At 46.5% G+C, this 24,773-nt stretch overlaps 2 protein-coding genes across 2 annotated transcripts; both read left to right on the top strand.

The window, feature by feature from the left end:
* Positions 1-3,092: 3,092 nt before the first annotated feature.
* Positions 3,093-3,901, top strand: PtA15_7A457 (uncharacterized protein; the record flags this gene model as incomplete). The annotated part of the gene is made up of 4 exons (XM_053171065.1): positions 3,093-3,207; positions 3,313-3,462; positions 3,585-3,716; positions 3,807-3,901. The coding sequence occupies 4 exons, from the start codon at positions 3,093-3,095 to the stop codon at positions 3,899-3,901; spliced, it is 492 nt and encodes a 163-aa protein (XP_053022284.1).
* Positions 3,902-22,608: 18,707 nt separating this feature from the next.
* On the top strand, positions 22,609-24,177 carry PtA15_7A456 (uncharacterized protein; the record flags this gene model as incomplete). The annotated part of the gene is made up of 5 exons (XM_053171064.1): positions 22,609-22,643; positions 22,753-22,902; positions 23,037-23,100; positions 23,219-23,386; positions 23,461-24,177. 5 exons carry the CDS (start codon positions 22,609-22,611, stop codon positions 24,175-24,177), a joined length of 1,134 nt encoding a protein of 377 aa, XP_053022283.1.
* Positions 24,178-24,773: the final 596 nt, after the last annotated feature.

The following is a 24,773-nucleotide window of genomic DNA, read 5'->3' as shown; positions in this document are numbered from 1 at the left end:
GGAAGGGGGGGGGGGGGGGGTACCTGGCAGGAAGCGAAGCCAGTAGTCAATGGCTCATTTGCGTATGGGAGCCGGCCGGGGCTGGATTTTCAGGATTGCAAATAGCGTCCAATATCTACAGCCCCACAGTTCATATGCAGGCGCATGCACGACCTGCAGGCTCTGCTTTTTGGTTTTTGGTTTTTGGGAGCCAGCGACATCCTTTTCTAAAAGTGCTGTAGGTGTGGATTTTTGTCTGCATGTGCTTAAAAAACCTTGAATGAATTTGAGAAAAATTCAACCATTCTGCAAAACACAGTATCATGAACTGGAAATCTTGAGACAGGATTTGAGTATGTATCTGAAGATGAGGAGGAAAGTTGATATGATGTTGTCTTATCTTGGATTTCTGGGGAACATAGAAATGAACAAGGTACAACTAATAGGTGGTTTCAAGATGAGCATTTTTGCTTCCCACGGCACTGAATTTCTTTACTCGCAGGTGACATATGTTAGAGAGTAAAGCGGGCCAAGGTGGTAAACTTAGACCATCCGCACCGGGCGCTAAGTTATCCCGGATTAGGGCACTTAGTTTGACCCCGCACCTGCATCGGGTTGGATCAAACAGGGATCAACTTGACCCGGAGCTCCGTTTGGAGCTAGTGGGGTATAAATGTAGACCCCACTAATCCTGGGACTAAGATCAAATTGAATATTCATCATGCTTTTCAGCATGAACTTTATGTGTTTAGGTGCCAAACACATAACATATAGGCACCTAAACACATAACCTCTGACGGCCTCGAACCCGCTAATACCTACCCATGCGGATGGCCAATCAGATTAGCCTATTCCAATTGTAATCTGAGCTAGTTAGCCCAGGCTAATCTAGCCACGGATGCGGATGCTCTTAGATCATTAGAGTTTCAGCACACAGTTATGCATAGACAAATCATGTTCCTTTATGCATTACTGCGGCTATGCAAGCTTGTAATTAGTCTAACTCAACCCGCCGGTATTGGTTCCTCTCTTTCCTCACCAAGATTGGACCCAATAACGTGCCGGCCCAAGCTTACCTGCAAAGCATTTCTTTTTGTCAGGTGAGTGTAATCAAACACCGGGATTGGACCTGATACCGTGCTGGCCTGAGCTTACCTACAAAGCATTTCTTTTTGTCAGATTTGCATTCACTCCCCTGAGTGTCTTATAACATACTTGCTTAAAAATTTGGCGTGAAGTCCCGCAAGAAATCACCCCAAGCATCCTCATAACAATACTTGCAAGCGCTCAAACACCTTCCTGGGTTTCTTTATTGTGAAACCCCCTAATATAGAGATGATGAATTGACTAACTCTATACAAGCATATTATGACTATAATGAAGTGAAGGCAGAGTAACTGGGGAGATAACTATTGTAGACTGTGTAGAAAATATAACATTAACTTACTGGAGGTATGTTGTATTTACTTGCAGGCTGACACAAGTATTGCACAGGAGCCACAATTGTACATACATATTATCAATTGATTCCAGAATCTATGAATTTAACACTGCCAACTGGCTGTATTGAGTCAAACACCCGTGAGAGGGTCCATGGACCAATGATCCAAATGGATCCGCACCTGTCAAAATCTACTTCCCAAAAAACCAGGGGATGATGGACTACAAATCACAAGCCACTGGCTATTTTTGGCCAATTGGTTCCAAAAAAAAGAAAATACACCTAAGAAGCAAGGCTACATCTTTGTCTACTCAGAATTATCTTTGAGAGGTTCTGTTTTTTTTAAATAGAGGTTCAGTTTAAAAAATGTGAAAATCAGGCCAATTTCTCAAAGTGCTCAGGCCGCACGGCTGACTTTTGGTGTAAGCCTCTCCTATGGAGAGTCCCTTTGGGACCTCATTTGAAAGGCTTTGTTAAGCTTGGGTAGCAAGTCCGTTGGACCCCGAAAACTTGCCCGACTTGCTAAATTCTGACTTAACTAAGCCTCCTGGGACTGGGGGTGCGGAGCACCCCAATGCACAGCATCTCCCATTTCCAATGGGAGGCTTATGAGTTATCAGCTTTTTTCAACGTGAGAGCTTCAGCAAAATCATGGCTTTGGGCCAGCTTTTTGAATCAAATTGACCTTACACAGCGCACACTCATTGTAAGTCAGCAAGCTGGGCATCTCAGCTTCAATGTAGTGCCACTTTTGTGATATCTACACTTGAAGGAGAGTGTTGCCCTTGCTCAGCAGTCAAGGTGGATGGAGGATGGAGTTCTGTATTTCAATTGAGTCCACATGGATCTTCTGGAAATTTACATACACACTTCTGGTCAAGCACAAAAAAGTCACAAACTTGAAAGGGGGATGGAAGGAGTTTGTGAAGGGAGAAAAGTTGGTGATTGACACCAAAAGAAAGAGAAAAATCAGGCCTTTAATCTGGCACCACAGGCAATAGGAATACACAAGGAGAAGACACCTGAAAGGGAAGCGGGAAAAAACTCCCACCAAAACACTGAAAGCTCTCAAGCCAAAGTTTTGCAAGTCTCTCCTTCGGAGGTCGCGCTTTGCGCCAGCCCAGGCTGTACCAGGGCCCTCCAAAGCGAGGGACTTGTGATAAGTCAGGCCAAATTGCATTTGGAGATGCTCAGCTGCTCTAACCTGCCCACAAACCAGGGCTTATTTAACCCAAAAACAAATGTGAATGCTCAATAGGGGGGTTCACGTTGCAAAAAAAGCAATGCTGATTTCGTCTGCTCATGCACCTGTGAGTAAGGTTTATGCCTTGCAGATTGCTTCCAAAGGGGAGCTGCCCAGCCAAACCTTTTTGCTTTCTCACGATTTTCAAAAGCTGCATCTGCTGGTTTTGGTTGCTGATTTTTGAAATCAGCCTTACGTGAACCCCCCTAATACATACATATCCCCGGGTGTATGTATGTTGTACATATGCGGCCCCGTCGGGTGAAACTCCGGCACTAAATCGGGGTATGTAGATCGGGAGTCGGACGGGTGAAAAACCCCTCGGGGCGAACAACAAATCTTGGGTCCGGAAAATAGAAAAAGCGCCGATAAGCCCAATCCTTCAAACAACAGTGCTCTCCACCGCTTCCACAGTAACGCGCCCCAACTATGTCTGCCAGCCTCATTCGTCCAATCTTCCGCTCTTGTCGGTTCACCGGCCCGACTTCTTCAACCATCCGTCTACCTCAAGTGTCATCCGTGGGATTCAAGAGGTTTGCTTCTAGTAAGCATCTTTACACGATTTAGTCTCTTGCAACCCTCCGTCCAGACGAAAAAAATGAATCCTAACCACAGGTAATTTTCCTTGGTCTTCTTTTCGATCGCTTAGCCAAACGTTATACCAAGGAGCATGAATGGGTCTCCCTGGATCCTAAGACCAACATCGGAACGATCGGCATCACAGATTACGCTCAGAACAGTCTCGGAGACGTGGTTTTTGTCGAGCTCCCTGAAGTCTCGGCTACAGTCTCCACTGGCGGTCAGTCGAACACAAACCTACTCGCAAAAGTACATGGAGTATCCATCAAAATTTACTGATCCTGCAAATCGCTGGGCATAACTTTTTCTCTTCGGCAAAATTTCAACGTAAAACATCGACAGAACTTATCGGAGCTGTAGAGAGTGTCAAGGCTGCGTCAGATATCTTTGCTCCGGTTTCGGGCACTGTAACCGAAGTTAACACCAAGCTAACTGATCAGGCTGGTCTGCTGAATAAAAGTCCAGAAGATGATGGTAAGCTGATCGTACGGTGGACCGCTCATAGATTATCCTTGAGAACGTCGTCCCCTGACGGCTTTATCCCAACCTCGTTTTTCTTTACAGGTTGGTTGGCCAAAATTCAACTCTCCTCTCCTCAAGAACTGGAAAACCTTCTGAGCGAAGAATCTTACAAGGCTCACATCGAAGGAGAGCATTAACGATACACATGTCATCCGTCAGCATAGAGGCAGTGAAAGCAGGAATGTAACTCAAAGCATCCAACCCAGGATAAATACTCACCCATGAAAGCAGTGCCCCCACCTTCACACGAGCCATCATTTTGTTTGGTCCTTCATTTTGTTTTCTATTCGAGTGTTAATCACCAAGAACTATCTGGTCCAAACGAAGCTCCAGGCAACTTGATTGATTCTGATTGGCGTGCATCGATTACTAGACCTATTGTACATAGCTTTTGGAAAACGTTTGTTTACGCATGCGGCGTCTCACTATACCAGCTGAGTGCTGACCCAGTTATGCAAAAATTTCACCAGTCCTTCCACTGCCACTTGAAAAAAGGGAGTCTCATCGCCGGTTCAAAGTTGAAACCTTTGCCAGGTCCTACATATTTAGATAACATTTTCCAAAAAGGTCAGTCAGCTGAGCATTTCTCTCAAGTCTAAGGTTCGCATGATTCCATGAACCTTTCTTGTGGACCGAAGTCATTCCTCTATTGAGACTGAATCAACTTTCAAAAACATTACGTGCCCAGCATAAGTACATACAATTCTATCAACGAGCAACGGTTTAACCCTGTTTAACCACAAGTTCACCTGGTTCGAATCTAGGATAACTCTACGAGAAACCCTGACTTATCACAAGTCCCTCGCTTCGGAGGGCCCTGGTAGCCTGGGCTGGCGCGAAGCGCGACCTCTGAAGGAGGGAAGGAGGGAGTTGTAGGTAATCACAAAATTTTGGCGTGAGGGCTTCTGCTCTTTGGGTGGGAGTTTTTTCTTTCCGGTGTCTTCCCCTGACAAATACTTCACGCCTGTGGTACCATGTTAAAGGCCTAAAATTTCTCTTCCTATTGGTGCCAATCAGAACATTTTCCCTCCTCACACTGTCCTCCCTTTCCCCTTTCAAAGTTTCTCATTTATTACTGTTCAAACCACGGTAGAGAAAGTGCCGGCAGACCCGGGTACCGCACCGCTTTTTTCAAAAACACAAGCACCCGGCACCGCATTTGGTATTGATGCTTAGGGAAGCCGGGCATCCTCTCATGTGCCGTGCTGCGGAGCAGGGATGATTTAGGTTTGAATCTTACTGATGAGACTCACAACCCTAACTTAGATGCTATATTCCAACTCTGTTTCAATATGTTGTTTTCTTCATCTTAGTTATTGTTCTCATCTCACTTTGTTCAATTCAAACTGATCATCACCCTCAATCTTCTTTTTTTTTTTTTTAAGTGCAGATTTGATTTAACATTGCACACTATGCATATACAATTTTGAATGACAAGTTTGGTCGAGCAGAGTCCTAAACATGTAACAATATGGGGATTTATAACAGCACTTCTGGAGTCTAAAACAAACTCAATCTGCTTGATCTCAGGTATGCTTAGTGTTTTCCCATTCCTTCCACTTATTCCTCACTCACCTCTTGTGTTTCTCAACGGTCTCATTCATCATTGTTCTAGGTGTGCTTGCGCTTTCATCAGTCTTTAAGACTGTTCGTTATACTCACAGCTTTTCACTGCTTCAGGTGTGCTCGCGCTTTCATCACTCTGTAAGACTGTTCATTAGGGGGTTTCAAACCACCTACAGGAAGCGGTCCAGGTCGGCATTTCCAGGAAAAAAATCCCCTGCCAAAAAAACACTCGTGGGACCTGGAGTTTGAGCCCCCCCAAATGTTCAAGTACAGGAAATCAGACCCAGAAATCACTCCCAGGAAAGGGAGGAGGTTTTAACGAGTATATTCCATTGTGCCGGGGTCCCAAAGTGCCATTGTGATGATGAGTTAGTACCTCCTAAACTCATCAACACCCACCACACCTGGTACAAACTGGCCATTAAGAAGGTTTGACGACCAGTTTGTACTGGTCATCAAGCAGCTTGAGTCCTCTTGATGACCAGTACAAGCCGGTCATTGATAGGGTTTTAGTCCTCCCAATGACCATCCAGACCGCTCATTGAGGAGCTTGAGTTCTAACTTCTCTCAATGACCGGACAGACAGGTCATTGGGAAGTTGAGTCATCTCAATGACCAGTTTGTACTGGTCATTGAGCAGCTTGAGCACTCTTGATGACCGGGCAGACCAGTCATTGAGAGGGTTTGATTCCTCCCACTGACCGTCCAGACCGGTCATTGAGAAGCTTGAGTCATCTCAATGACCAGTTTTTACTGGTCATTGAGCAGCTTGAGCCTTCTCGATGACCGGGCAGACCAACCATTGAGAGGTTTGAGTTCTCTCAATGACTGGTCAAACCCACCATGGAGAAGCTCCAGTCATCTCGATGACCAGTTTGTACTGGTCATTGAGCAGCAATGGGAAGATGGCAAAGAAAAACCTCCTGGGGGTTCAGTTCAGTTTGGGGCTGGGGTTTGAAAGGGTTTGGTTGCTCTGTTTTGCACCAGTTTTTCCTGATTTCCCGGAGCTCCTGGAGGGTCTTCCCGTTCAGGAATCCAGGTCCGCAGGAGGTGTTCCAGGTTGTGTTTTTTTCCTGGAAAGTCCGACCTGGACAACTTCCTGGAGGTGGTTTGAAACCCCCTATTATACTCACATCTTTTTGCTGCTTCAGGGACTCCCCACCTTTGTCCTCAATTAGGTTATGAGCCCGCGCTCCCTTTAGCTCTTGCAAAACCTCACGCTTGATATGTCTGACAACAAATCATTCCCCATTCTGACCGACACCAACTGGGACGCCTGGAAGATCAAGCACCAGGAAAAATAAATTGTCACTGGACTAAAGGTGAAATCAGCCTAAGTCCACTGAGCTACCCACCAGTTGCACAGTTGGCTGCATGTACAGCCCCCTGTAGGAAAAAAGGGGCCATTGTAGCCTAGTTGTGGTAGTGCCAGAGCTGGAAAAAATTGAAAGCCATTGTTACTTGATGTCACCTGATGTCTGGTGACAGTTGATTTTTCCTGGTGAAGATATGCGGCTACTGCATGCTACACAAGCTGGCCAAACACCTAGATGGCTGTGTAGCTCCTGCAGACAAGGCACTTTTTGCTGATCATCTTGAGAAAGAAGAGCAGGTTGCTGGAATTCTGTATCAATCCATTGACCAGACCAATCATCAATGGTTTGTCACAACGCAGAACCAGAAAAAACAAAACCTCATCTGGGCTCTTCTTGCGGGTTACTATGAATCCCATTTGGCTCAGAATCAGTCAGCCGTATACATAAACTTCTGCACCTTCCCCTACAGGGGCAAATTACAGTCCCTGAGTTCTATTTGAAACTGGTGGATAAACCATCCACCCAAAAAAACATTGACAATGGTTTCCATATTTTACTGGTGCCTCACCAATGGAAAAGGAATGGCATCCCATCATCTGCCAGAGGACAAGCCCCCAAATATCCACCCTCACCTTGCCGAGCTGGGACACATCCCCCCATCACCCTCCCATCGGAAGCCGTTCCACCATCACTACTTGCCTCCCTGGGAACCCATCCCATCTTGACCTGCTTGCCTCCCCAATCACCCGCTTTTCTTGATTGGTAGGTACAAGGCTTCAGGTAACAAGAACAAATGGCTGATAAGGAAGTCCTCTCCCATCGGCTCCACATCCTTCTCTCTCCTAAACTCAGTCTTGAGTGTCAGCAGCGTTGAGTTTGTGAAACAGGAAATGCAGGGAGAACATCATTCTAATGTAGATTTCATATATAGCCATGCACAAGTTATATTAACATGTAAAAATAACTTAGAAAAACGATCAGAGTGACGTGAAACTACCATCATTGAAGTTACAACTACAGAAGTAAAAATGAGAGAAAAGCAAAAGACAGGACACAGCCAGAGTGGACTCAAGTGATCATTGGTAAGCTGGGATGTTTTTGGTTTCATGAAATTCTTAGATGGTTTGGATGAACAATGCAGAAGCCAGCCATGTGGGCCGGGGTTGTTGGTGCCTTTTCCCTTGTAGCTGTGACCCGCATGATTCCTTTTCAGCCAGGTCTCCTCTTCCAAAGTAACAAAAATCTCAGACTTTTTTTGGCTTTGTACTTGTGGGTCTCTTCCTAGCTGCTGGTTGAGGGGTCCAGGTGAGGGTATTTGGTTCTGACTTGCAACTGGTTGATCAAAACACTGAAGAATTCTGATTCAAGGTGGTGGTGGGAGATGTTTGGAGATTGGGTTGATTGAATGCCAGATGGGGAACCCATTAGACTGAAATCCAACTGGGAAAGGATCCTATACAGCAAAATTTCAGTGTTGTGTCAAAAAATGTCAAAAACAGAATGGCAGGCATACATCCCTGACTTAGGGATCTGCTCATTTGGGTTTTCCATGAAACAAAAATTTGGTGATGTGGTTCCAAAAGGCTGGGAAGAAAATTGAGGAGCAGGTGGGTTGAATAGTGGCTATTGATGATGTCCATTCTGGCTTGTGTTCCCTACGCCACAGTCACCCGCAACAAGTGTGGGAAGAGAGGCATGTGTGTTGGTGCAGACCTCTGTCCTGCCCATGACACTGGCCCCAGTCCTGATCACCAGGAGCCTTCCCCACTCTCTGCCTGCATGAACAGGGGGAACTAGCCGGTCCTGCCCAATATGTCAAATTTTGCGGACGGTATCAATGGGGTGGGGTGGTAATTTTTTCAAGGGGGCTGCAATGTGGGATGACTAAATTTTTATGGTGGTCATTTGATGACCAGAAACATTTATGGATGTTGGTTGCTGTTTCTGTCCATGATTTTATCTTAAAATTAAGGCTGAAAAGGTGACCAGCAAGGATTTTTTGTGGTCCAACCAGGAGCCATAAATCAAATTGTGAACCCCCCTAATACATTGCCTGTCATGCAATGTAGCACTGGTGTTGATATGCAATGTAAGGCAGGCCTCAACTGTGCTTTTGTATCCGTTTGATGCAGAGTCCGTTCCCTCTGAAGCAACTCAAACTTAACAAAAGTCCCTCTCTGTGCTCACACCTGCCAGAGGGACTTGTGCCTAATGACCAACATTTGGCTTGAGGCTGCCCAGCCAAACATCTAAAAATTTCTGTTGCCCTCTACCCATTGGATTTCTTTACAGCCTCCGGCACCTTTGGAATCTGCTTGTATTTCTACATATTCCCATGTGTCCAAAACAAAACCTACCACCATCACCTGAAAAATAAAATGATGTAAAAAGTTCACCTGAGAGCCTATCCAGCCTGATGTAAACCAGATAGCCAGTGTGGTCTGATGTCAATGGTGCAACAAATACAATCCATGTATTTGTATATGGCATGTATTGTATTTTTTTGTATAGCATATACATTGTATTTGTATTGTATTTTTTATCCAATACAATACAATGTATTTTTTGCATAATGTATTGCCCTCCCCAAATGTTATATGTTGTGGATTGGCACGTTCAATACATTTTTTTTGAGTGGTATTGTATTGTATTGGGTGTCCAATGCAATGCAAATACACCAAGACATTTTGTATTCAAAAATAAATACAATACAATGTATGTGCCTATACAATACAATTTATATGCCTATACAATACACTAGACTTTCAAGGCGGCTGCGCCGCCGCTCGTCGCTGGTTCCCCGCGCGGGCCTCCGTACGCCTCACCAGGCCCCCCCGGCGCCCACTCCCCCCCTGCCACCCCCCCACCCCCGCAATCAATCCCCCCCTCGCACACCCCAGCTGTCTCCGTACTACCCTCAGCCAAACCTCGACCAGCAGCTCGAAGGCAACAACCCACCCGACCAATACTGATCGCCACCAAACCCTGAGAGCACCACAGGCCCCGGTATACTGGACCCGCACGACCATCACCGCAACTATTCATCCACTCCCTCCGACCACACGATGGGCCAAGGCATAACTACGCGGACGGCCAACTCCTCCCCCCCTCGCCCCCCATCAATTCGACCAATTTCCCTCGCCAATCAGCTGCCAACTATACCCAACACTAACAAATCTAATCCCAATCATCATGATATGGCCAGTCACTTGGCTTGAAAGTCTCCCCACTCGCGACACCTTGACGTTTTGTGGAAAGTTCACCGCGATATCATCTGTAAGGCCCCTTCCCGCAGCACTTAAGCCCGTCGCTAACGAACTATTCCAGGTTTTTGAGTATCAATCCAATCCCTTTGAAGCACAGCTCACCCGATCCTCGTTTCTCACCTCACCTACCGTCCCAGCGAAATTTCCACGGGCATCCATCACATTAGCCCCTCTTGATACCACACGACAACAACTCGAAGACGGCGAGATTTACCGCCTTGAAGGTCAAGTCGCCCTAACCGACCGAAACGGCAACCAACAATTCTACTATCATCCCCAACGAGTCACTTGGAAACGCCACACACAAGCTCAAGCCTCTCCCGCAAAAATTACAATGGAAGGCACCGGGACTATCCAACAAGTTACCCTCCCACCAAATCACTCGGACAACACCACCCAAACCTCATCCCTTCCATATCTAGAGCTCATCATTGAGCACCAAACTAACATTAGTGTCATATCTCAAATTTTAAGACAATTACTGACGCCGTCGACTCATAGGCCTATTCCGGCGCAAATTTCTACGCCAAATACATCATAGAAGGAACGTCTGCCCTTCCTTCCGATATCATACCACTTGAACCTGGGGTAAAAGTTCAACTCAAAGGCACCTTAACCGACCGATGTGCGATTACGGGGCTTCTAATAATCAAAGTGAGCCACAACCAAACCCCAACAGTTCACATAACTGACATCTTCCTCAGGTCACGTCAGGCTACGTTGGGCTACCCCCATTATTCTCTAACGGTCCTATCCGATCCGTCATAGATCTCACAGACTGAATCCCCCGCCTATCTGTAGCCAATCACCCAAAGACCAATCTGAAGCGACCTCTACAATCGAGATACCCACAGACATTTACACCAATCCTATCTACCGCGGTTCAACTCATCAACTTTACCACATTCGCCATATGATAAAGCAGAACCCCCCACTTTGACAAGTCCGAGCTACGGGTCAAAGCACCCAACAACCCTCCCCGAAAGACTTTCACATCAACTACGCCACAAGAAGTACGACACGCAATTTCTTGTGCATTGCCTTCGATTTGCTTATCTCCGAATTGTTGTTCTCACATGACCGCTCCATACCTGAGCTTTCCGTACAAAATCACCATGTTTTCTGATTCCCCTTCCCATTCCAACTTGTGCCTACAGTTTTTGTTTCATTCAATTTGAGTAATGTGCAACACCAGATGATATTGACCCAATCATCACCCAATGATACCTCACGCGCAACTGTGCTCCAGCTCTATTGAGTCTTCCATATCAGTCGCAAGAAAATCAAACAAAGCAATTACACAAGTACAAATTGTAGTGTTCCGAAGATAAGAATTTTAATTAAAAAATAAAACAATTCCGGAGATTAATGGAGGAATATAGGAACAATGCAACAAAGTGAAAGAAAATAGCAATTGCTAACAAGAGTGCGACTCTTTCATCCACAGACGGCCCCAACATGTGAGATTTCAAGTATGCCGCCTCCCATTGTGACCTACAGGTGAGCCTAGCGTACGACCTGACTTAGCTGCATTCATCTCTTCGCAAAGAATGAAGATCGCACTCACCAAAAATAGACTTGTGAACAACATTCACAAGGCCTTCCTTCCTGTCAAGCTTACACACAATCAAATTGTCCTTATGTGTCACTCTGGACAACGCAACATATAATTGACCATGTGCAAAACATGAATGCTTTAACATGACACCCACTCGCGCGAGTGTCTGACCTTGCGACTTATTAATTGACATCGCGTAGGCCGGAGTTATGGGAAATTGATGTCTGAAAAAACTCAATCCCAACTTCTGACTCCCCTCGTGATGGAGTTTGATTTTTGGCAACATCACCTTCTGTCCTTTGAATGGCCCGGACATCAAGACACCCTCTATTGATCCTGTCCCAATCCTAGTCAATATGAGACGAGTGCCATTACATATCCCCGCGGAAATGTCCATGTTTCGCATGACTAATACCGGCATTCCCACCTTCAAGTCGATGATATGTTCGGGGAAGCTAGGTATGCTCATCTTGTTGAGTACTTCCTCCGGCAAACTGTCAACTCCTTCGGGATCTGGCATATCAATCGATGTCGCCCTAACAAACGGCCCGGCGAGTCTCAGTGCCACTTCACGGTTCAACTTGCGAACGTCGGCATTCAAGGGTGCCAAGATACAGCGCTCCGCTAGGTAAGGCAGGTTAGTATCCACGCTGAAGTTATGCCTTGAAGTCATATCACCGTAGACGAAATCCACGATCGTCTTGTTGCCTCGCGCCTCGCTCGCCGCGTGAGTTATATTGATTTCAGAGACTTTGACAACGTGGTAGTCTTCTGTTTGACCGATACCTTCACCTAAGCTGAGCAGCGAAGATGCAAATTGACGATTCTTCTCGGCGTCCTCAGGTACCGTTGAGTTCGCCGCGATTCGCATGTTCTGCACGAGTTTGAACTGCTCCAGTTGGCCCCAAAGGGGAGAAGACCTTATCGTTGCGTCATAGGACGGCGGAAATTCGTCAAATTTGACAACTGGGAGGATTTGCCTGAAATCGCCTGAAAAAATTACTACTTTCCCCCCGAACGGCAAATCAGAGCGGCAACAACGCCTCAATGATCTGTCAACGGCTTCAATTGCGTACTTGTGAATCGTCACGATTTCATCCCATATGATTAAATCCGTAGTGCTTAAATCCTTGCCTAACTTATGGTTAGGCTCAAAACTGCACTCTAATTCTGGCTTGAGATTGATTGGTATCTTGAACGCAGAGTGAGAGGTTTGACCTCCCTTCAGCAAGAGAGCAGCTACTCCAGACAACGCTGCCACGACGGACCGTTTTCCCATGAGGCGACATAGGTCGATGATCGCATTCAACAAAAATGTCTTGCCGGTGCCTCCGGGGCCGTCCAAGTAAAACAAACTCGCCTTCTTAGCCTTGACCGCGGTTCTGATCTTGCGGAAAAATTGGGATTGTTGTTGATTGAAAAGGCCTTCTGAGTGGTCGAGGCGAATTGCTACAGCCGCGAGAGACTCGAGTTCCCCTGGTATCTCGTCAAACTGTTTCATCTTGCGTTGATCCGTCGACGACACTATCATCCCGGCATCCACCAGAGTCGAATTCATTTTTCCTAGCATGATTGATAGTTTAAACAAACCAAAGACCCTCCTTCTTGACCGGCTTAAAGGAATTGCGTTACAATCCCCTCGATCCAATCTCAACAGGTCGTCAGTCATCGAATCCCAATGCTTATCGTACAGGCTTGTTGGGTTCGAAGGTGGCGAGTTTACCAGCATGAGTGCGAAGAAGTGTCGTAAGGCATTACCACTCTGATATATAGATGCTTCCTTGAGAGCTTTATCATACAGATAGTCATTGATCAACAACCCAAGCAGGTTGCAGGCATCTTGGTAAGACGCCGCGAGAACCCCATCAACAGTTCTGAGATCTTCGTGGGACAAGGGCCCTCTTTGGTGGGAGAGGAGAGTGCGTAAGTAAAACTTTTCCCCCGCCCGAAACGACACGCTGAAGATCCTCCCAACTGAAATTGTCTTGTTTTTTCTCGGCGTCCAGACCTTATCCACCTTGCTCCACGTGAAATACTCCGGTATTTCTTCATACAACAAGGTTCGCGCTTTTCGCCCTTCGGCCCCAACAGCGTCAGTCTGGTTGAGGTCGAAAAAAGCCAATAAACTCGTCTTTTCAGGTTCTTGAAATTTCAATTTGTCCGCTATCTCTCCTCCGTCCCTGAAATATATCATTTGTTCATCCACATCGTGTATTGAGAGGCGCGTGACTGGGGGCCACCGAAAAGAAAGGGGAAACTTGAGTAAACGCCATGCGGCTAATTTTATGTGTCAGCCAAAGTCCCACTAAACACATTAGACAAACTGCGTACCTTCTGGTGCGCTAATGAATCTCGCGTCAATAAATGCTTTAGTCTCGTCATTATCCCTTATCTCCATAGACGACCGGTCATGTCCCTTTGTGATATACTTGTAGAGATATTTCACCGCAGTAGAGTCCACCGGTATTTCGACGTTAATGTGACAGTCGAACTTCAACAAAAGGTATTTGTTATACGGAACAACATTAGAGCTGTTGAAGATTTGTTTGTTTTTTGCAACAACAAAATCAGTCACCCTACGCCGATATACTGGGTACGCCCCACTGATTGTGATTGTCCTTGGTGTGAGTGGTTTTGGATAACCCGAAGAACAGCCTTTCTTCGACCAACACGGGCGTCCGGGACAAGGGCCGTGGATCATTAGCCTGGAGACAATATTGTAGAGCTTGGGCTCACTCAGTCACTCAGTGGGTCAGGCACCTCGGCGCAGACGAGAAAATCAATCTTCTCGGGGGTGTCCGGCCTATCTTCTTCCCTCAGTGTGACCATTAAGTGGAGATGGGGAAGGCCCCGTTTCTGGAATTCAATGACCCCCACGTATGAAATTACCGCTCCCAACCTTCCGTAATCGATAACTTCTTCAATTAGTGCGTCGACTTTCAATTTGAACACACGGTCAACAAACACAGGATGGTCAGCCGCGGACGCCAGGAGTCCGATTTTGTCGGTTATATCTTTCCACTTTGGATTAGCAGTCATGGTGATGAAAAGTGACGGTGGGCCATATTTCCTTACGATGGCCATTGAGTCTTGGTACAATTGGCCCATCGCCCTCGGGCTGCCGATAAAAGTCGAGGGGAGTATGACTCGCCGGCCCTCAGGGACCTCGAAGTTCTCAATGGATGTCATAAGGGACTGGTATTGATTTGCTTTCAAGGCGAGTTGATGGTTTCGAATGAAATTAAGACGGGAGCCTTCTACGCATACGTACATATCCACGACAAATTCCTGAAAAAGCGTACGGCCATGGAGAATGATCGAGTATCGACCAACTCTTGCAAACAGGAGGAATGCAAACCATTCCAATGACTTGACGTGTCTATTCGTTTCTATTTCGAAAGCACCACTATTAAGACAATGTCATTGTTCTGATCCGAGAAAAGGACTCACTTTGAGAGGTTGTACAAACATATACGTTATCCCACTGTTGGGATCCGTAAGGGAAGAATAGGGGGTATCGAAGAGGGAAATAAGATGAATGTAAATCGGAGATATGCTCTAATCGTCCGTCTTTCCGCCTCAATTGGTAATGGCGGGTCTTGTTAATTTCACCTCCCCCTTCGACAACGATCGCAACTTCTTCCGGACTTGGAAGATTGTAACGCTTCGGGTTTGTCCCCGGTTTATGAATTGTCGTTAGGGCAAGCGTCTTTGACAGTGAGTTTTTCAAGACGGTTCTAGCACTCTTGTAAACTTTCGCGTATGGGTTATATGAATACATAACCTTCATCAAATCTGACACTATGTCTTCCTGCATGACGAATTTGGCACCAATTGGGTTTTGTCTGCCAGAGGCTTTCTCGATTCGCAGCCGGATTTCTTCTTGTCCGCCATTCCCGATGACGTAAATTTGTGCATAGCCTGGGTTGGAACGATTGAGGGGCTCGACACTTGGAATCAGGTGGCTCAGACCGCCCGAGATTCGGAAAACATTGATGCCTAGTTGACCGCGGACGGTTTTGTCGACATTAGCTCCCAGCGACGTGAAGCTAATGCAGTTATTGTAAAGTCTGATAAGAGCCTGAAAGTTGATAGCTCCTAAAGAATAGTCAGCCAAGAAGTTAACATCCCTTTTTGTCAAATGTGTTACATACTCTCGTCTGTTCCTGAGAACAACTGTTTGAGTATCGGAGGCGTTTCAGGGGCAGCTGGATCCATCATGGGCAATATGACCTGCGATTTCTGACAGCACATCGTGAAGTCTTTCTCCGTCTTCCCACGGTCGAGTTTCGTCGATTCTTCATTGAAGTGAAGGGCACCACAACCTATACAGATGATTATGCACCTTCCAAGCGAGTGGGGAATCGTAAATAGGACTTGGTTCAATATGTAATTCTCGTTGTTGTCACATTCACGGGTAATAGCCTTGAACTTGAACGGCATCGTAACTGGGGATAGAGATGTGATAAGATGTTGACGAGATGAGGCCCGATAGTTAATGATTATCTGACAATTCAACAAATATAAGGCAACAACAAAGAGGGCTGTCCAAAAATTTATCGCTAGAAGACTCACACACAATTTACGGAGAATGTTCCTAGTGAGGAGAGTGAGGACTATGAACTGGTCAATCGTGTTACGCACCAACCACTCGAGTAACTTGGCAGAATTAGTCCCAAGAATGTCTCAATGAAGGTTGAATGTTGAAATCGCAATGTCAACTGGCCCCCACAACTGGTATCAAACCAACACCAAGAGGCCCTGAACGTGCATGACGGTAAGGCGAATGTGGCTGGACCAGTCATTTGATGATGAATGGGCCTTCAGGTTGTGACACTCAAGCGAATCCAGTTGGCCCAGTAGATCTAAGAATCCTAGCTCATGAAGGACAACTAATAGCGGGCAAATCGCTAGCAAGGGTATTGGGGCCTATCCAACTCGAATGACCGGACTCGCATTGACATGTTTGGTCCTGGTTGTGAGGCGCGGGCAAAAAGTACGGTTGTTATTATTTGGCTCTCATCTAACTAACAATATCCACAATTTGGCCCGCTTTTTTTTTACAAGACTATTCTAAATTTTTTTCTATTAACTGTGGCTCTTTATGATAAGATTTTTATGTTGATTTTTGAACTATGCGACACAAAAAAAAAATGAGCAATGAAGGGAAAATGGATCCGTACAAAGTAAGAAAATAGCCCCGGAGGGTTCGATCTTTGGCTCACGGGCGCAAGAATTTGGGCAAATGGACTATTGATCTTCAAACTTTTAGTTCTCTCGGTTGGGGTTTGCTGCCGTCGGTGGCCCGGTGAATCATTCATTTTTAGACTTTTTACTTCCCTCGGTTGGGGGTTGCTTGCGTGGGCGGCCTGGCCCTTTCCTCTTGAGGAGCGGATAGTCATCTTCTTCGACCTCGTCTTCGTCATGGTTGTCGTGGTTTTCATCATCGGCAACTTGGACCTCGTCGGGGGATGCTTTTTCTTTTCCTTTGCGAGAGATCGGAGTGTGTAGCAGCCCAGTGGTGCCAGATTGAGATGCGCAGGGGGTTGGAGAAGATTCTGAGTCTTTCTTGAAGGTGATACTGGTGGGATAATCATGGTCAGAACTAATCCGATCTTGAATGATGAATTAAACTAACAACTTCCTTCCACGCGAGGCTGGAGTCGAGGGTCCTACCCCTAATTTGCCATTGCTACCCTTTGACTGATGACCACTCGTAACACTCACGCCACCAACCTAGAATTAATTCCCAAACAATTAGTATTAAGATATGGAACAGACAGTATCAACTCGACGCACAAGAATGATGGGCATCTTTGCCTTGATATCCCAATCGACCAAAGATCCAACGATCGACATTTCCCGTCCCACAGTGTAAAGGACATGGGTTTTCACCATGTTGCGAGTAGCTGGGACTATATACTTCAAAAGAAAAGCTCGGTGGGAGCGTGCCTAGACTGGGTATTAGTACCAAGCGTCGACTTGAAATGAAAATCTGACTTACAACAGGATCCCAATCATTGTGAGAGACAATGACTTCGAGTTGATCTTCCTCTCCAGGGTTCGGGCTGGGAACTTCAGCACGTTCAACAATTACGCCTAGGCCGACGATACCCGTCTTATTCGTGAAATCGAGGTTCAAATCAGTCGCTTTGCCAATTCGCATGATGGAATCCTGTGTGTAAGTCACGGTAGGAGGACTCCCGTCGTTAAGAGCGATCATCCGAGCACCCGTGATCGAATATATTATCCCTTGCTCAAGTGCATTAGCGACGGCCGTATTGGCCATTAATTTGACCTCGAAATCGACCTCTTTATCGCCTCCAACCCCTGCGCATTGGAAAAAGGTCCCGGTTGTCAGGAGCCCGTATTGGTTTCCTCTGACAACGTCTATTTCAGACTTTTGAGGATGGGAACGAGTAAGTCACAATCCGGTCAGGTTGAAGATGGTGGGGTGCTTACGTCGGACAAGGCTTCAAAATGTCTGGATACGATACTCGGATGATTTGAAGGTCGGACGTTCGACATTGGGGTAATGGTACTTGGTGGTGGGAGACGATGTGCGTGGATCTAATCTACGAGGAAGTTTTCAGGTGGCAGGAGATTAAGATGAGTGTGATCAGGTAGTGGGGGGTGGGAATGTGAGAAGGCGAGCAGGTTTTAAGTTCAAGCTAAGCAGTGATATCGCGGTTGGGGAAGTTCAAGACAACGGCACTCGGGCCAAGGAGAATATTGGGCCATGTTGTGAGGAATGGGGTCCACGGAGAAACACGGGTAACACTACAGAAGGGTTCGAGTGAAAACAATAGAATTGGGCGAGGGTCAGTTGTCGCCATGCGCAATGTTCGATGTTTGCTCGCGGAGCTCCTATCGCTCCGTTTTTTCAGGGCCTGGTGTAACGGACGATAAGGACACGGTGGCCATGGTAGCGAATACTTGAGGGAAGGGGTGAACTAAGAAGTAAGGGTGACGATAGGGAAGCGGTTAAGAGAAGTGAATGTGATCAGTAGACGGTGACATGTCGGAGCTGGTCGCGCGCGATGTTGTCAGGGTCTTAAGAACTCACGGGAATGACAATATCAGGCAACGTGGGCGGGTATTCATGCCTAGAGGTCCACAAAAAACAATGGGTGACAATACGGAAGGGTGGAAGAGCAAGTAATGGGATAGGTTGAGGGTCAGTTACCGGAGATGAACGCGTTGTATGCACACGTGCGGACCTCGTACCAAAGAGAGTTTGACAATCGTTTCTGCGAGACGACGCCTCCAGCTTGGGAAGGCGTTGAGGGTCGCGAAGGCGGATACGAATCGGAATGTTTCCTCGCGGTCCAACTGCGCCCCTGAATGACAGGCCCTTGTGGGATCAGTACAGGAAAGATTTAGGTAAAAGTAATTCTGGAAGGTTCCTTGTGGACCCCGGTTGCGAGGGGATGGTAAAAGATAGGAGGTCATGACGAACAGGAGTGGGTGAAGTACCGAATTGGTGAGGCTGTTGGCCCGTAGGCAACAGTATTGGCCGCAAGTAGCGAGAAATCGGAAAGGAGGAGCGACGGATTTGATGGGTAATCGAGACCAAGTTCGGATGAGGGTATCGAGAGGCGAGTTTGGGCGTCTAGGGAGTATCATACAGTGAGTTCGAAGAAAATCGGAGGGGGAGGCGTTTGGGGGGGGTGGCAAGGATTAGGGTGCGACGTGTTTTGAATCCAAGAGATCACGTGGGAAGTGAAAAAAAAGAGGGAATGGAAAATTATAAATAGAGACTTACGGCGCATATGGATTGCTCCTCGCGGTTCCGGGCTTTGGCTTCATTATGCCGCCGGAACCGCCATTGTGGGCAAAGGGGGTTATAGCAAAGGGGGTTGAGGTTGGTTAGCGGGACTCGCGCCAACCTCGTGGATTTTCCACATTGAATTGGAGAAATTCATATTGAATTGTTGGCTCTAGGCTGGTTAGCGGGACCCGCGCCAGCCTAGAAATAAGATGGGGAATGGGGAGGGAGAACCCATGATCTTAGGTTCCATGAATCATTGGTTTCATGAAACTTAGATGTATTGCATTTTTTGCACCATTGCTGATGTAAACCAGATAGCCAGTCCAGCCTAAACACATGAAAATAATTTTAATACCCTGTGGGACTCCTCAGCCTATTTATGCACTTGAGAGACCTGCCAGTATTAATTCAATACTGAAAAAAGAGAAGAAAAAAACCTGTGAGAGTGTGTCCAACCTTGACCTTTGGATGATCCACTGGCTCCTTTGTGAGGAATTTCCCTCACAAGAATGACGACTGAGTGGCCAGTTTTTGATGGTTTTACTTGAAAAAATATGTAAAAAACAGGTCAGATTGAGGGCTATATCCTGGTCTATGGGGCTTCAAATTGAAAGTTGAGAGAGAGAAGCAATAGGGATGTAAGTAGAAAAATTGTGATTTTCTGTGTAAAAGCCTATCAGGCTCAGGGGAAGAATGTGACTTGAGTTGTAAGCCTCCCCTTTGGAGAGGCTTAGTTAAGCTTGGAAGCAACTCTGCTTGAACGGAACTAACAGGGTCTTTTTGGGCCTGTTTAGACAGGTTCAGACTCTTGCCTTTTGCCTTTCAAACCCTGTGATTGTCAACCCCTTTTGACTTTCACACCCCCTGGAACGCCAAAATTGGGGGCTATGCCCTTGTGGTACCTAGACACTCAAAAGGGTTATGATTTTACAATTTTATGATTTGAAAAACTTAGGCCCCGTTTGGACACCCCAATTTTGGTTATAAATTGCGTGACTTATAACCGGGGGTGCTTGGGGTATAACACCTCATTTATATGTTTTTGGGACGGCCAGTCATATCATGAAATTCATTACTTGGTATGACAGGAAATTTATTCCCCCAGCCATTTTGGAAATAGAGTTCCTGACCTCTATTTCTGGGTGATAAATGGCTATAATATGTACTTTCATCAGTACTACACAACCTCTTGATGACCGGTCAACCGGTCATTGAATAGGGCACAAGAACCTCTGGATGGCCAATTGGAGAGGCCATCCAGAGGACACAACGTTCCTCTCAATGACTGGTTGACCGGTCATCAAAGAGACCTCTTGATGACCCAACCAGTCATCCAGAGGGACTCTACACCCTCTCAATGACCGGACCAGTCATTGGGAGGGACTCTACACCCTCTCAATGACCGGACCAGTCATTGAGAGGGACTCTCCGCCCTCTCGATAATGACCAGTTGACAGGTCATCAAAGAGGACTTCACCTCTTGATGACCCAACCAGTCATCAAGAGGGACTCTACACCCTCTGGATATCCGGTCAACCAGTCATCAAGAGGGTATATAATCCCACTCACCGGTCAAGCAGTCATTGAGAGGGTGAGTTCTCGATATCCGGTCAACCACTCTCATCAAGAGGGATTCTACACTCATCAAGAGGGTGTAGAATCCCACTTGATGACTGCTTGACCGGTCATTGAGAGGGACTCTACACCCTCTTGATATCCGGTCAACCAGTCATTGAGAGGGTGTAGAATCCCTCTCAATGACTGCTTGACCAGTCATCAAGAACAACCGGATATTGAGAGGGTGTAGAGTCCCTCTTGATGACCAGTCAAGCAGTCATCGAGAGGGTGAGCCCCTCTCAATGACCAGTCAAGCAGTCATCAAGAGGGATTCTACACCCTCTTGATGAGAGTGGTTGACCGGTCTTTGAGAGGGTGTAGAGTCCCTCTCAATGAATTGACCAGTCATTGAGAGGGACTGTGTAGAGTCCCTCCCAATGACTGGTCCGGTCATTGAGAGGGTGTAGAGTCCCTCTCAATGAATTGACCAGTCATTGAGAGGGACTGTGTAGAGTCCCTCCCAATGACTGGTCCGGTCATTGAGAGGGTGTAGAGTCCCTCTCAATGAATTGACCAGTCATTGAGAGGGACTGTGTAGAGTCCCTCCCAATGACTGGTCCGGTCATTGAGAGGGTGTAGAGTCCCTCTTGATGACTGGTTGGGTCATCAAGAGGTGAAGTCCTCTTCAATGACCTGTCAACCGGTCATTGAGAGGGACTCATCCCTCTCTATTCATCACGAGGTGTGGTGTGCTCTTGAATGAAAGTTTGACTGGTCATTGAGAGGTGAAGTTCTTTGATGACCGGTTGAACGGTCATCGAGAGGGTGTCCTCTGGATGGCCTGTCAAACCGGCCACCCAGAAGCTGTTGATGTGCGCTCTTTGATGACTGGTTGACCAGTCATCAAGAGGCTGTGTCCTTCCTCTTTGAGACCGGTTGACCGGTCATCAAGAGGATGTGTAGTAAGTACTCCTCCAGCCTACATACATATATAGCTCTGCCTGCCTTGGTTTGCCAAACAGTCCTGTTATAAATGGACTCAAATGTATTCTGGAGTGGATGTCCAAACAGACATGTTATAAATCTGATGATTTTTTGATTGGGTTTATTACAGTTGGATTTCACATTGGGTGTTATGTATTTTATTATGCAATTTATCATATCACACCGGGCGTCCAAACAGGGCCCTATGATTTCAACTTTGAACACCCTTAGTGTTTAGTGGTTTATACTATATATTTCACCTTTATTGTCCATGATCACACCATTTATGTATTTTCCCTGCAACATAAACAATTCACTCTATTTCATACTATTTTTGCTATTTCACTCCACATCTATCTGTTTGTACCTTAAAGGCCTGACTCTAGATTTTGTATCTTTCCCTCATCAAATACAACACTCAGATCAATTATCTTGTTACTTTGGGTGTCTCTGTGCTCTATCTAGTAACCTCAGGCTGCAAGAGCCGCGTTGAACTTACACCGTGCCCCGGCGGTCCGGGTGCGGGTCGTGGGCCGTAGCAGGCATCCCACAGGCTCATCCCGATACCGCGGCGCTCCGGGTACAGGTTCCAGCGCTACCGGGGGGCCATCTGATCGGGCGGGAGGAGCCGTTTCACCCACGGGGCAATCGTCGAGGGGCCTGTGAAAGATCACCTTGGTTCTCGGAGACGGTCCCCGAAAGGGGCGCGCCCCGTCGGGCCCAACGGTCTCACCTATTTAAAGTTCAGCGCCCATTTCTCATAGATACATATCCGCACACAATTTACCAGGGGACACTCAAGCCGGCTTCGATACCAGGAATCCAGATGGGCTTATTCGCATTCGTCTCGTTTCTGGTCGTGTAAGTTGCTGATACTCAAGTCGAATCCGCACAGTAGGACATTCATTTAAAACTGATAGGCTCTCTGGTTTGGATCATTTTTATTCTCTCGGGTTGGCCTTTCCTCAAGTACCTCATTGGGCACGCTGTATCCGATCTATCTTTCGTACAAGGCTATCAAAAACAATGACCTCCAATCGCTCGAAATCTTGCTCATGTTTTGGGTCGTCATGGGTACCATTCACGCCATCGAGTCTACCCTTGGATGGTTTCTACACTGGTCTGCTCGCCCTTCTATATTTCCTCTGAAATTTCTAGTATAATTAACCCAGCTTGATGGATTTTAAACCTCGTCTTACTCAGGTGCTAATAATCAAACTAACCGCAGCTTTTTGCATATTTCAAACTTTCTAGGATCCCATTCTTTTACCAATTCAAGAGCTTACTTATCCTATGGCTTACCTTACCACAAATTCAAGTTGCGTTGGACGTTCCCCAAAAGTCTCTGTTGACCTGTAAAATCCTATGCAGACGAGTTGCCCTGCGATGGCTGACTTACAGATTCCCACTTCTGTTTTCGGGTGTTCTGTTTCTAGGGATCTACATACGTTTATGTCACCTATGTTCACCCATTCTTGCTGGAACACGAAGTCGAGATTGATACATGGTTGGTTGATATGAAGCAGAGATGCCGACAGGCGGGTACAACCTACTTTCACCAATTTGTTAACCGGTTGAAAGCGCTCATGCTCGCAGCGATGCTGGTGAATAATTGTATATTTTTTCCCTAACTCACTTATCTATGATACTAATGACTTGACCTGCCATGTATTGCCAGCCTTCAAACGATCCCCATCACCCAAGCAGAACACAACCAGAGAGTCAAGCTAATATTCAAGGCACTCAACTCGATGCTGCTTCAGCCTACGCCTTCAATCTTATTCGACAATTTGGACCTACCGCATCTGCGATCTTCCATCCTATGCAGAATCAAAGCACAGATCCCTCCTATCTGCACCCCAACGTTCCCAAATCTCTGCAAGGCCCGAGCTCTCGCACAGCGTCACAAAGCTCCCAACAAAGTGGGACCCTTCGAACCCGAGGGGGTGGATACCAAATCCCAGAATACGACGAGGTTCCCGGCGGATCTCTCTCTCGAAAGTCGCACGAAACTCTGAATGCGCCCTCAATCCATTCGTCGCTCTCTCGTGAACGCAGCTCAGATTCTCTCCGGACGACCGGCCAAGCCAAGCCCACCAAGGCCAGTCTATTCTCCTTCCGGAACACCAACATGACATCCAGTGGCTACGACGAGATCGGCAGGGACGAGGCTTCAGGTAGCGAGAACGAATGGCTGATAAGGAAGTCATCCCCCGTCGGCTCCACGTCCTCCTCTCTCCTCACTTCTCGCGGTAGATTGAGCGAAGGCAATCAGATCCAGCCGCCTCAATCCCTCGATCAATCCGGCAAAAGGAGTCTTAGTGGTAACTCCAAGTGGTTCAATTGGAGTAGTAAAACTACCACCGATGTTGATGAGCAGAGGAAAGCCAATTAACTCTTTATCCTCTTTCTCTTGCACTCCTACTTGATAGATATCCCCATCTCTCTTTGACAGACAAACAAACCAAACCTTCTTCTGCTGGCTTTTATGTTCTTCAGAACTCGCATTTCTCTTTCCCATTCTTTCAGTCATCGTTCTTTGTTGTTGTTGTTGTAAGGACAAGTTTTTTGGTCTCTTGAGTTCTATGTACATGTCTTGTATTTTCTTCAATTCATCAGATGGTGGTCATGATCTCAGTCGACTTCTTTTTTGGCCTTTTTTTTTCTTTCTTTTCCCCTCTATCCACTTGAGATTGGATGGGGATCACTAAAGATACTTGGTTCATGTTTTTCTTCTGGGGTCAATTGTCCTGTAGCTTTTCCTTTCTGCCTTTCCCGCATTGAAGTCTTGTTGTCCTTATAGCACCCCTAAGAAACAAACCAGTTAACAACAACAAAAAAAGCCTTATCAATAGACACATACATACAACTCAGCAATTTGATTTTTATCTGCATTTGGAGCGGCAGCTGAAAGAGAAGTCTGCACTCCTGATCTCCCTGCGTTCCCTGCTGTATCTTGCCTTCCGGATCATGTTATTATATGATCACCCT

The sequence above is a fragment of the Puccinia triticina genome, chromosome 7A, assembly GCF_026914185.1.
Source record: "Puccinia triticina chromosome 7A, complete sequence".
Lineage (NCBI taxonomy): Eukaryota > Fungi > Basidiomycota > Pucciniomycetes > Pucciniales > Pucciniaceae > Puccinia > Puccinia triticina.
The sequence above is the reverse complement of the archived record's forward strand: the minus strand, read 5'-3'. Positions and strand labels throughout refer to the sequence as shown.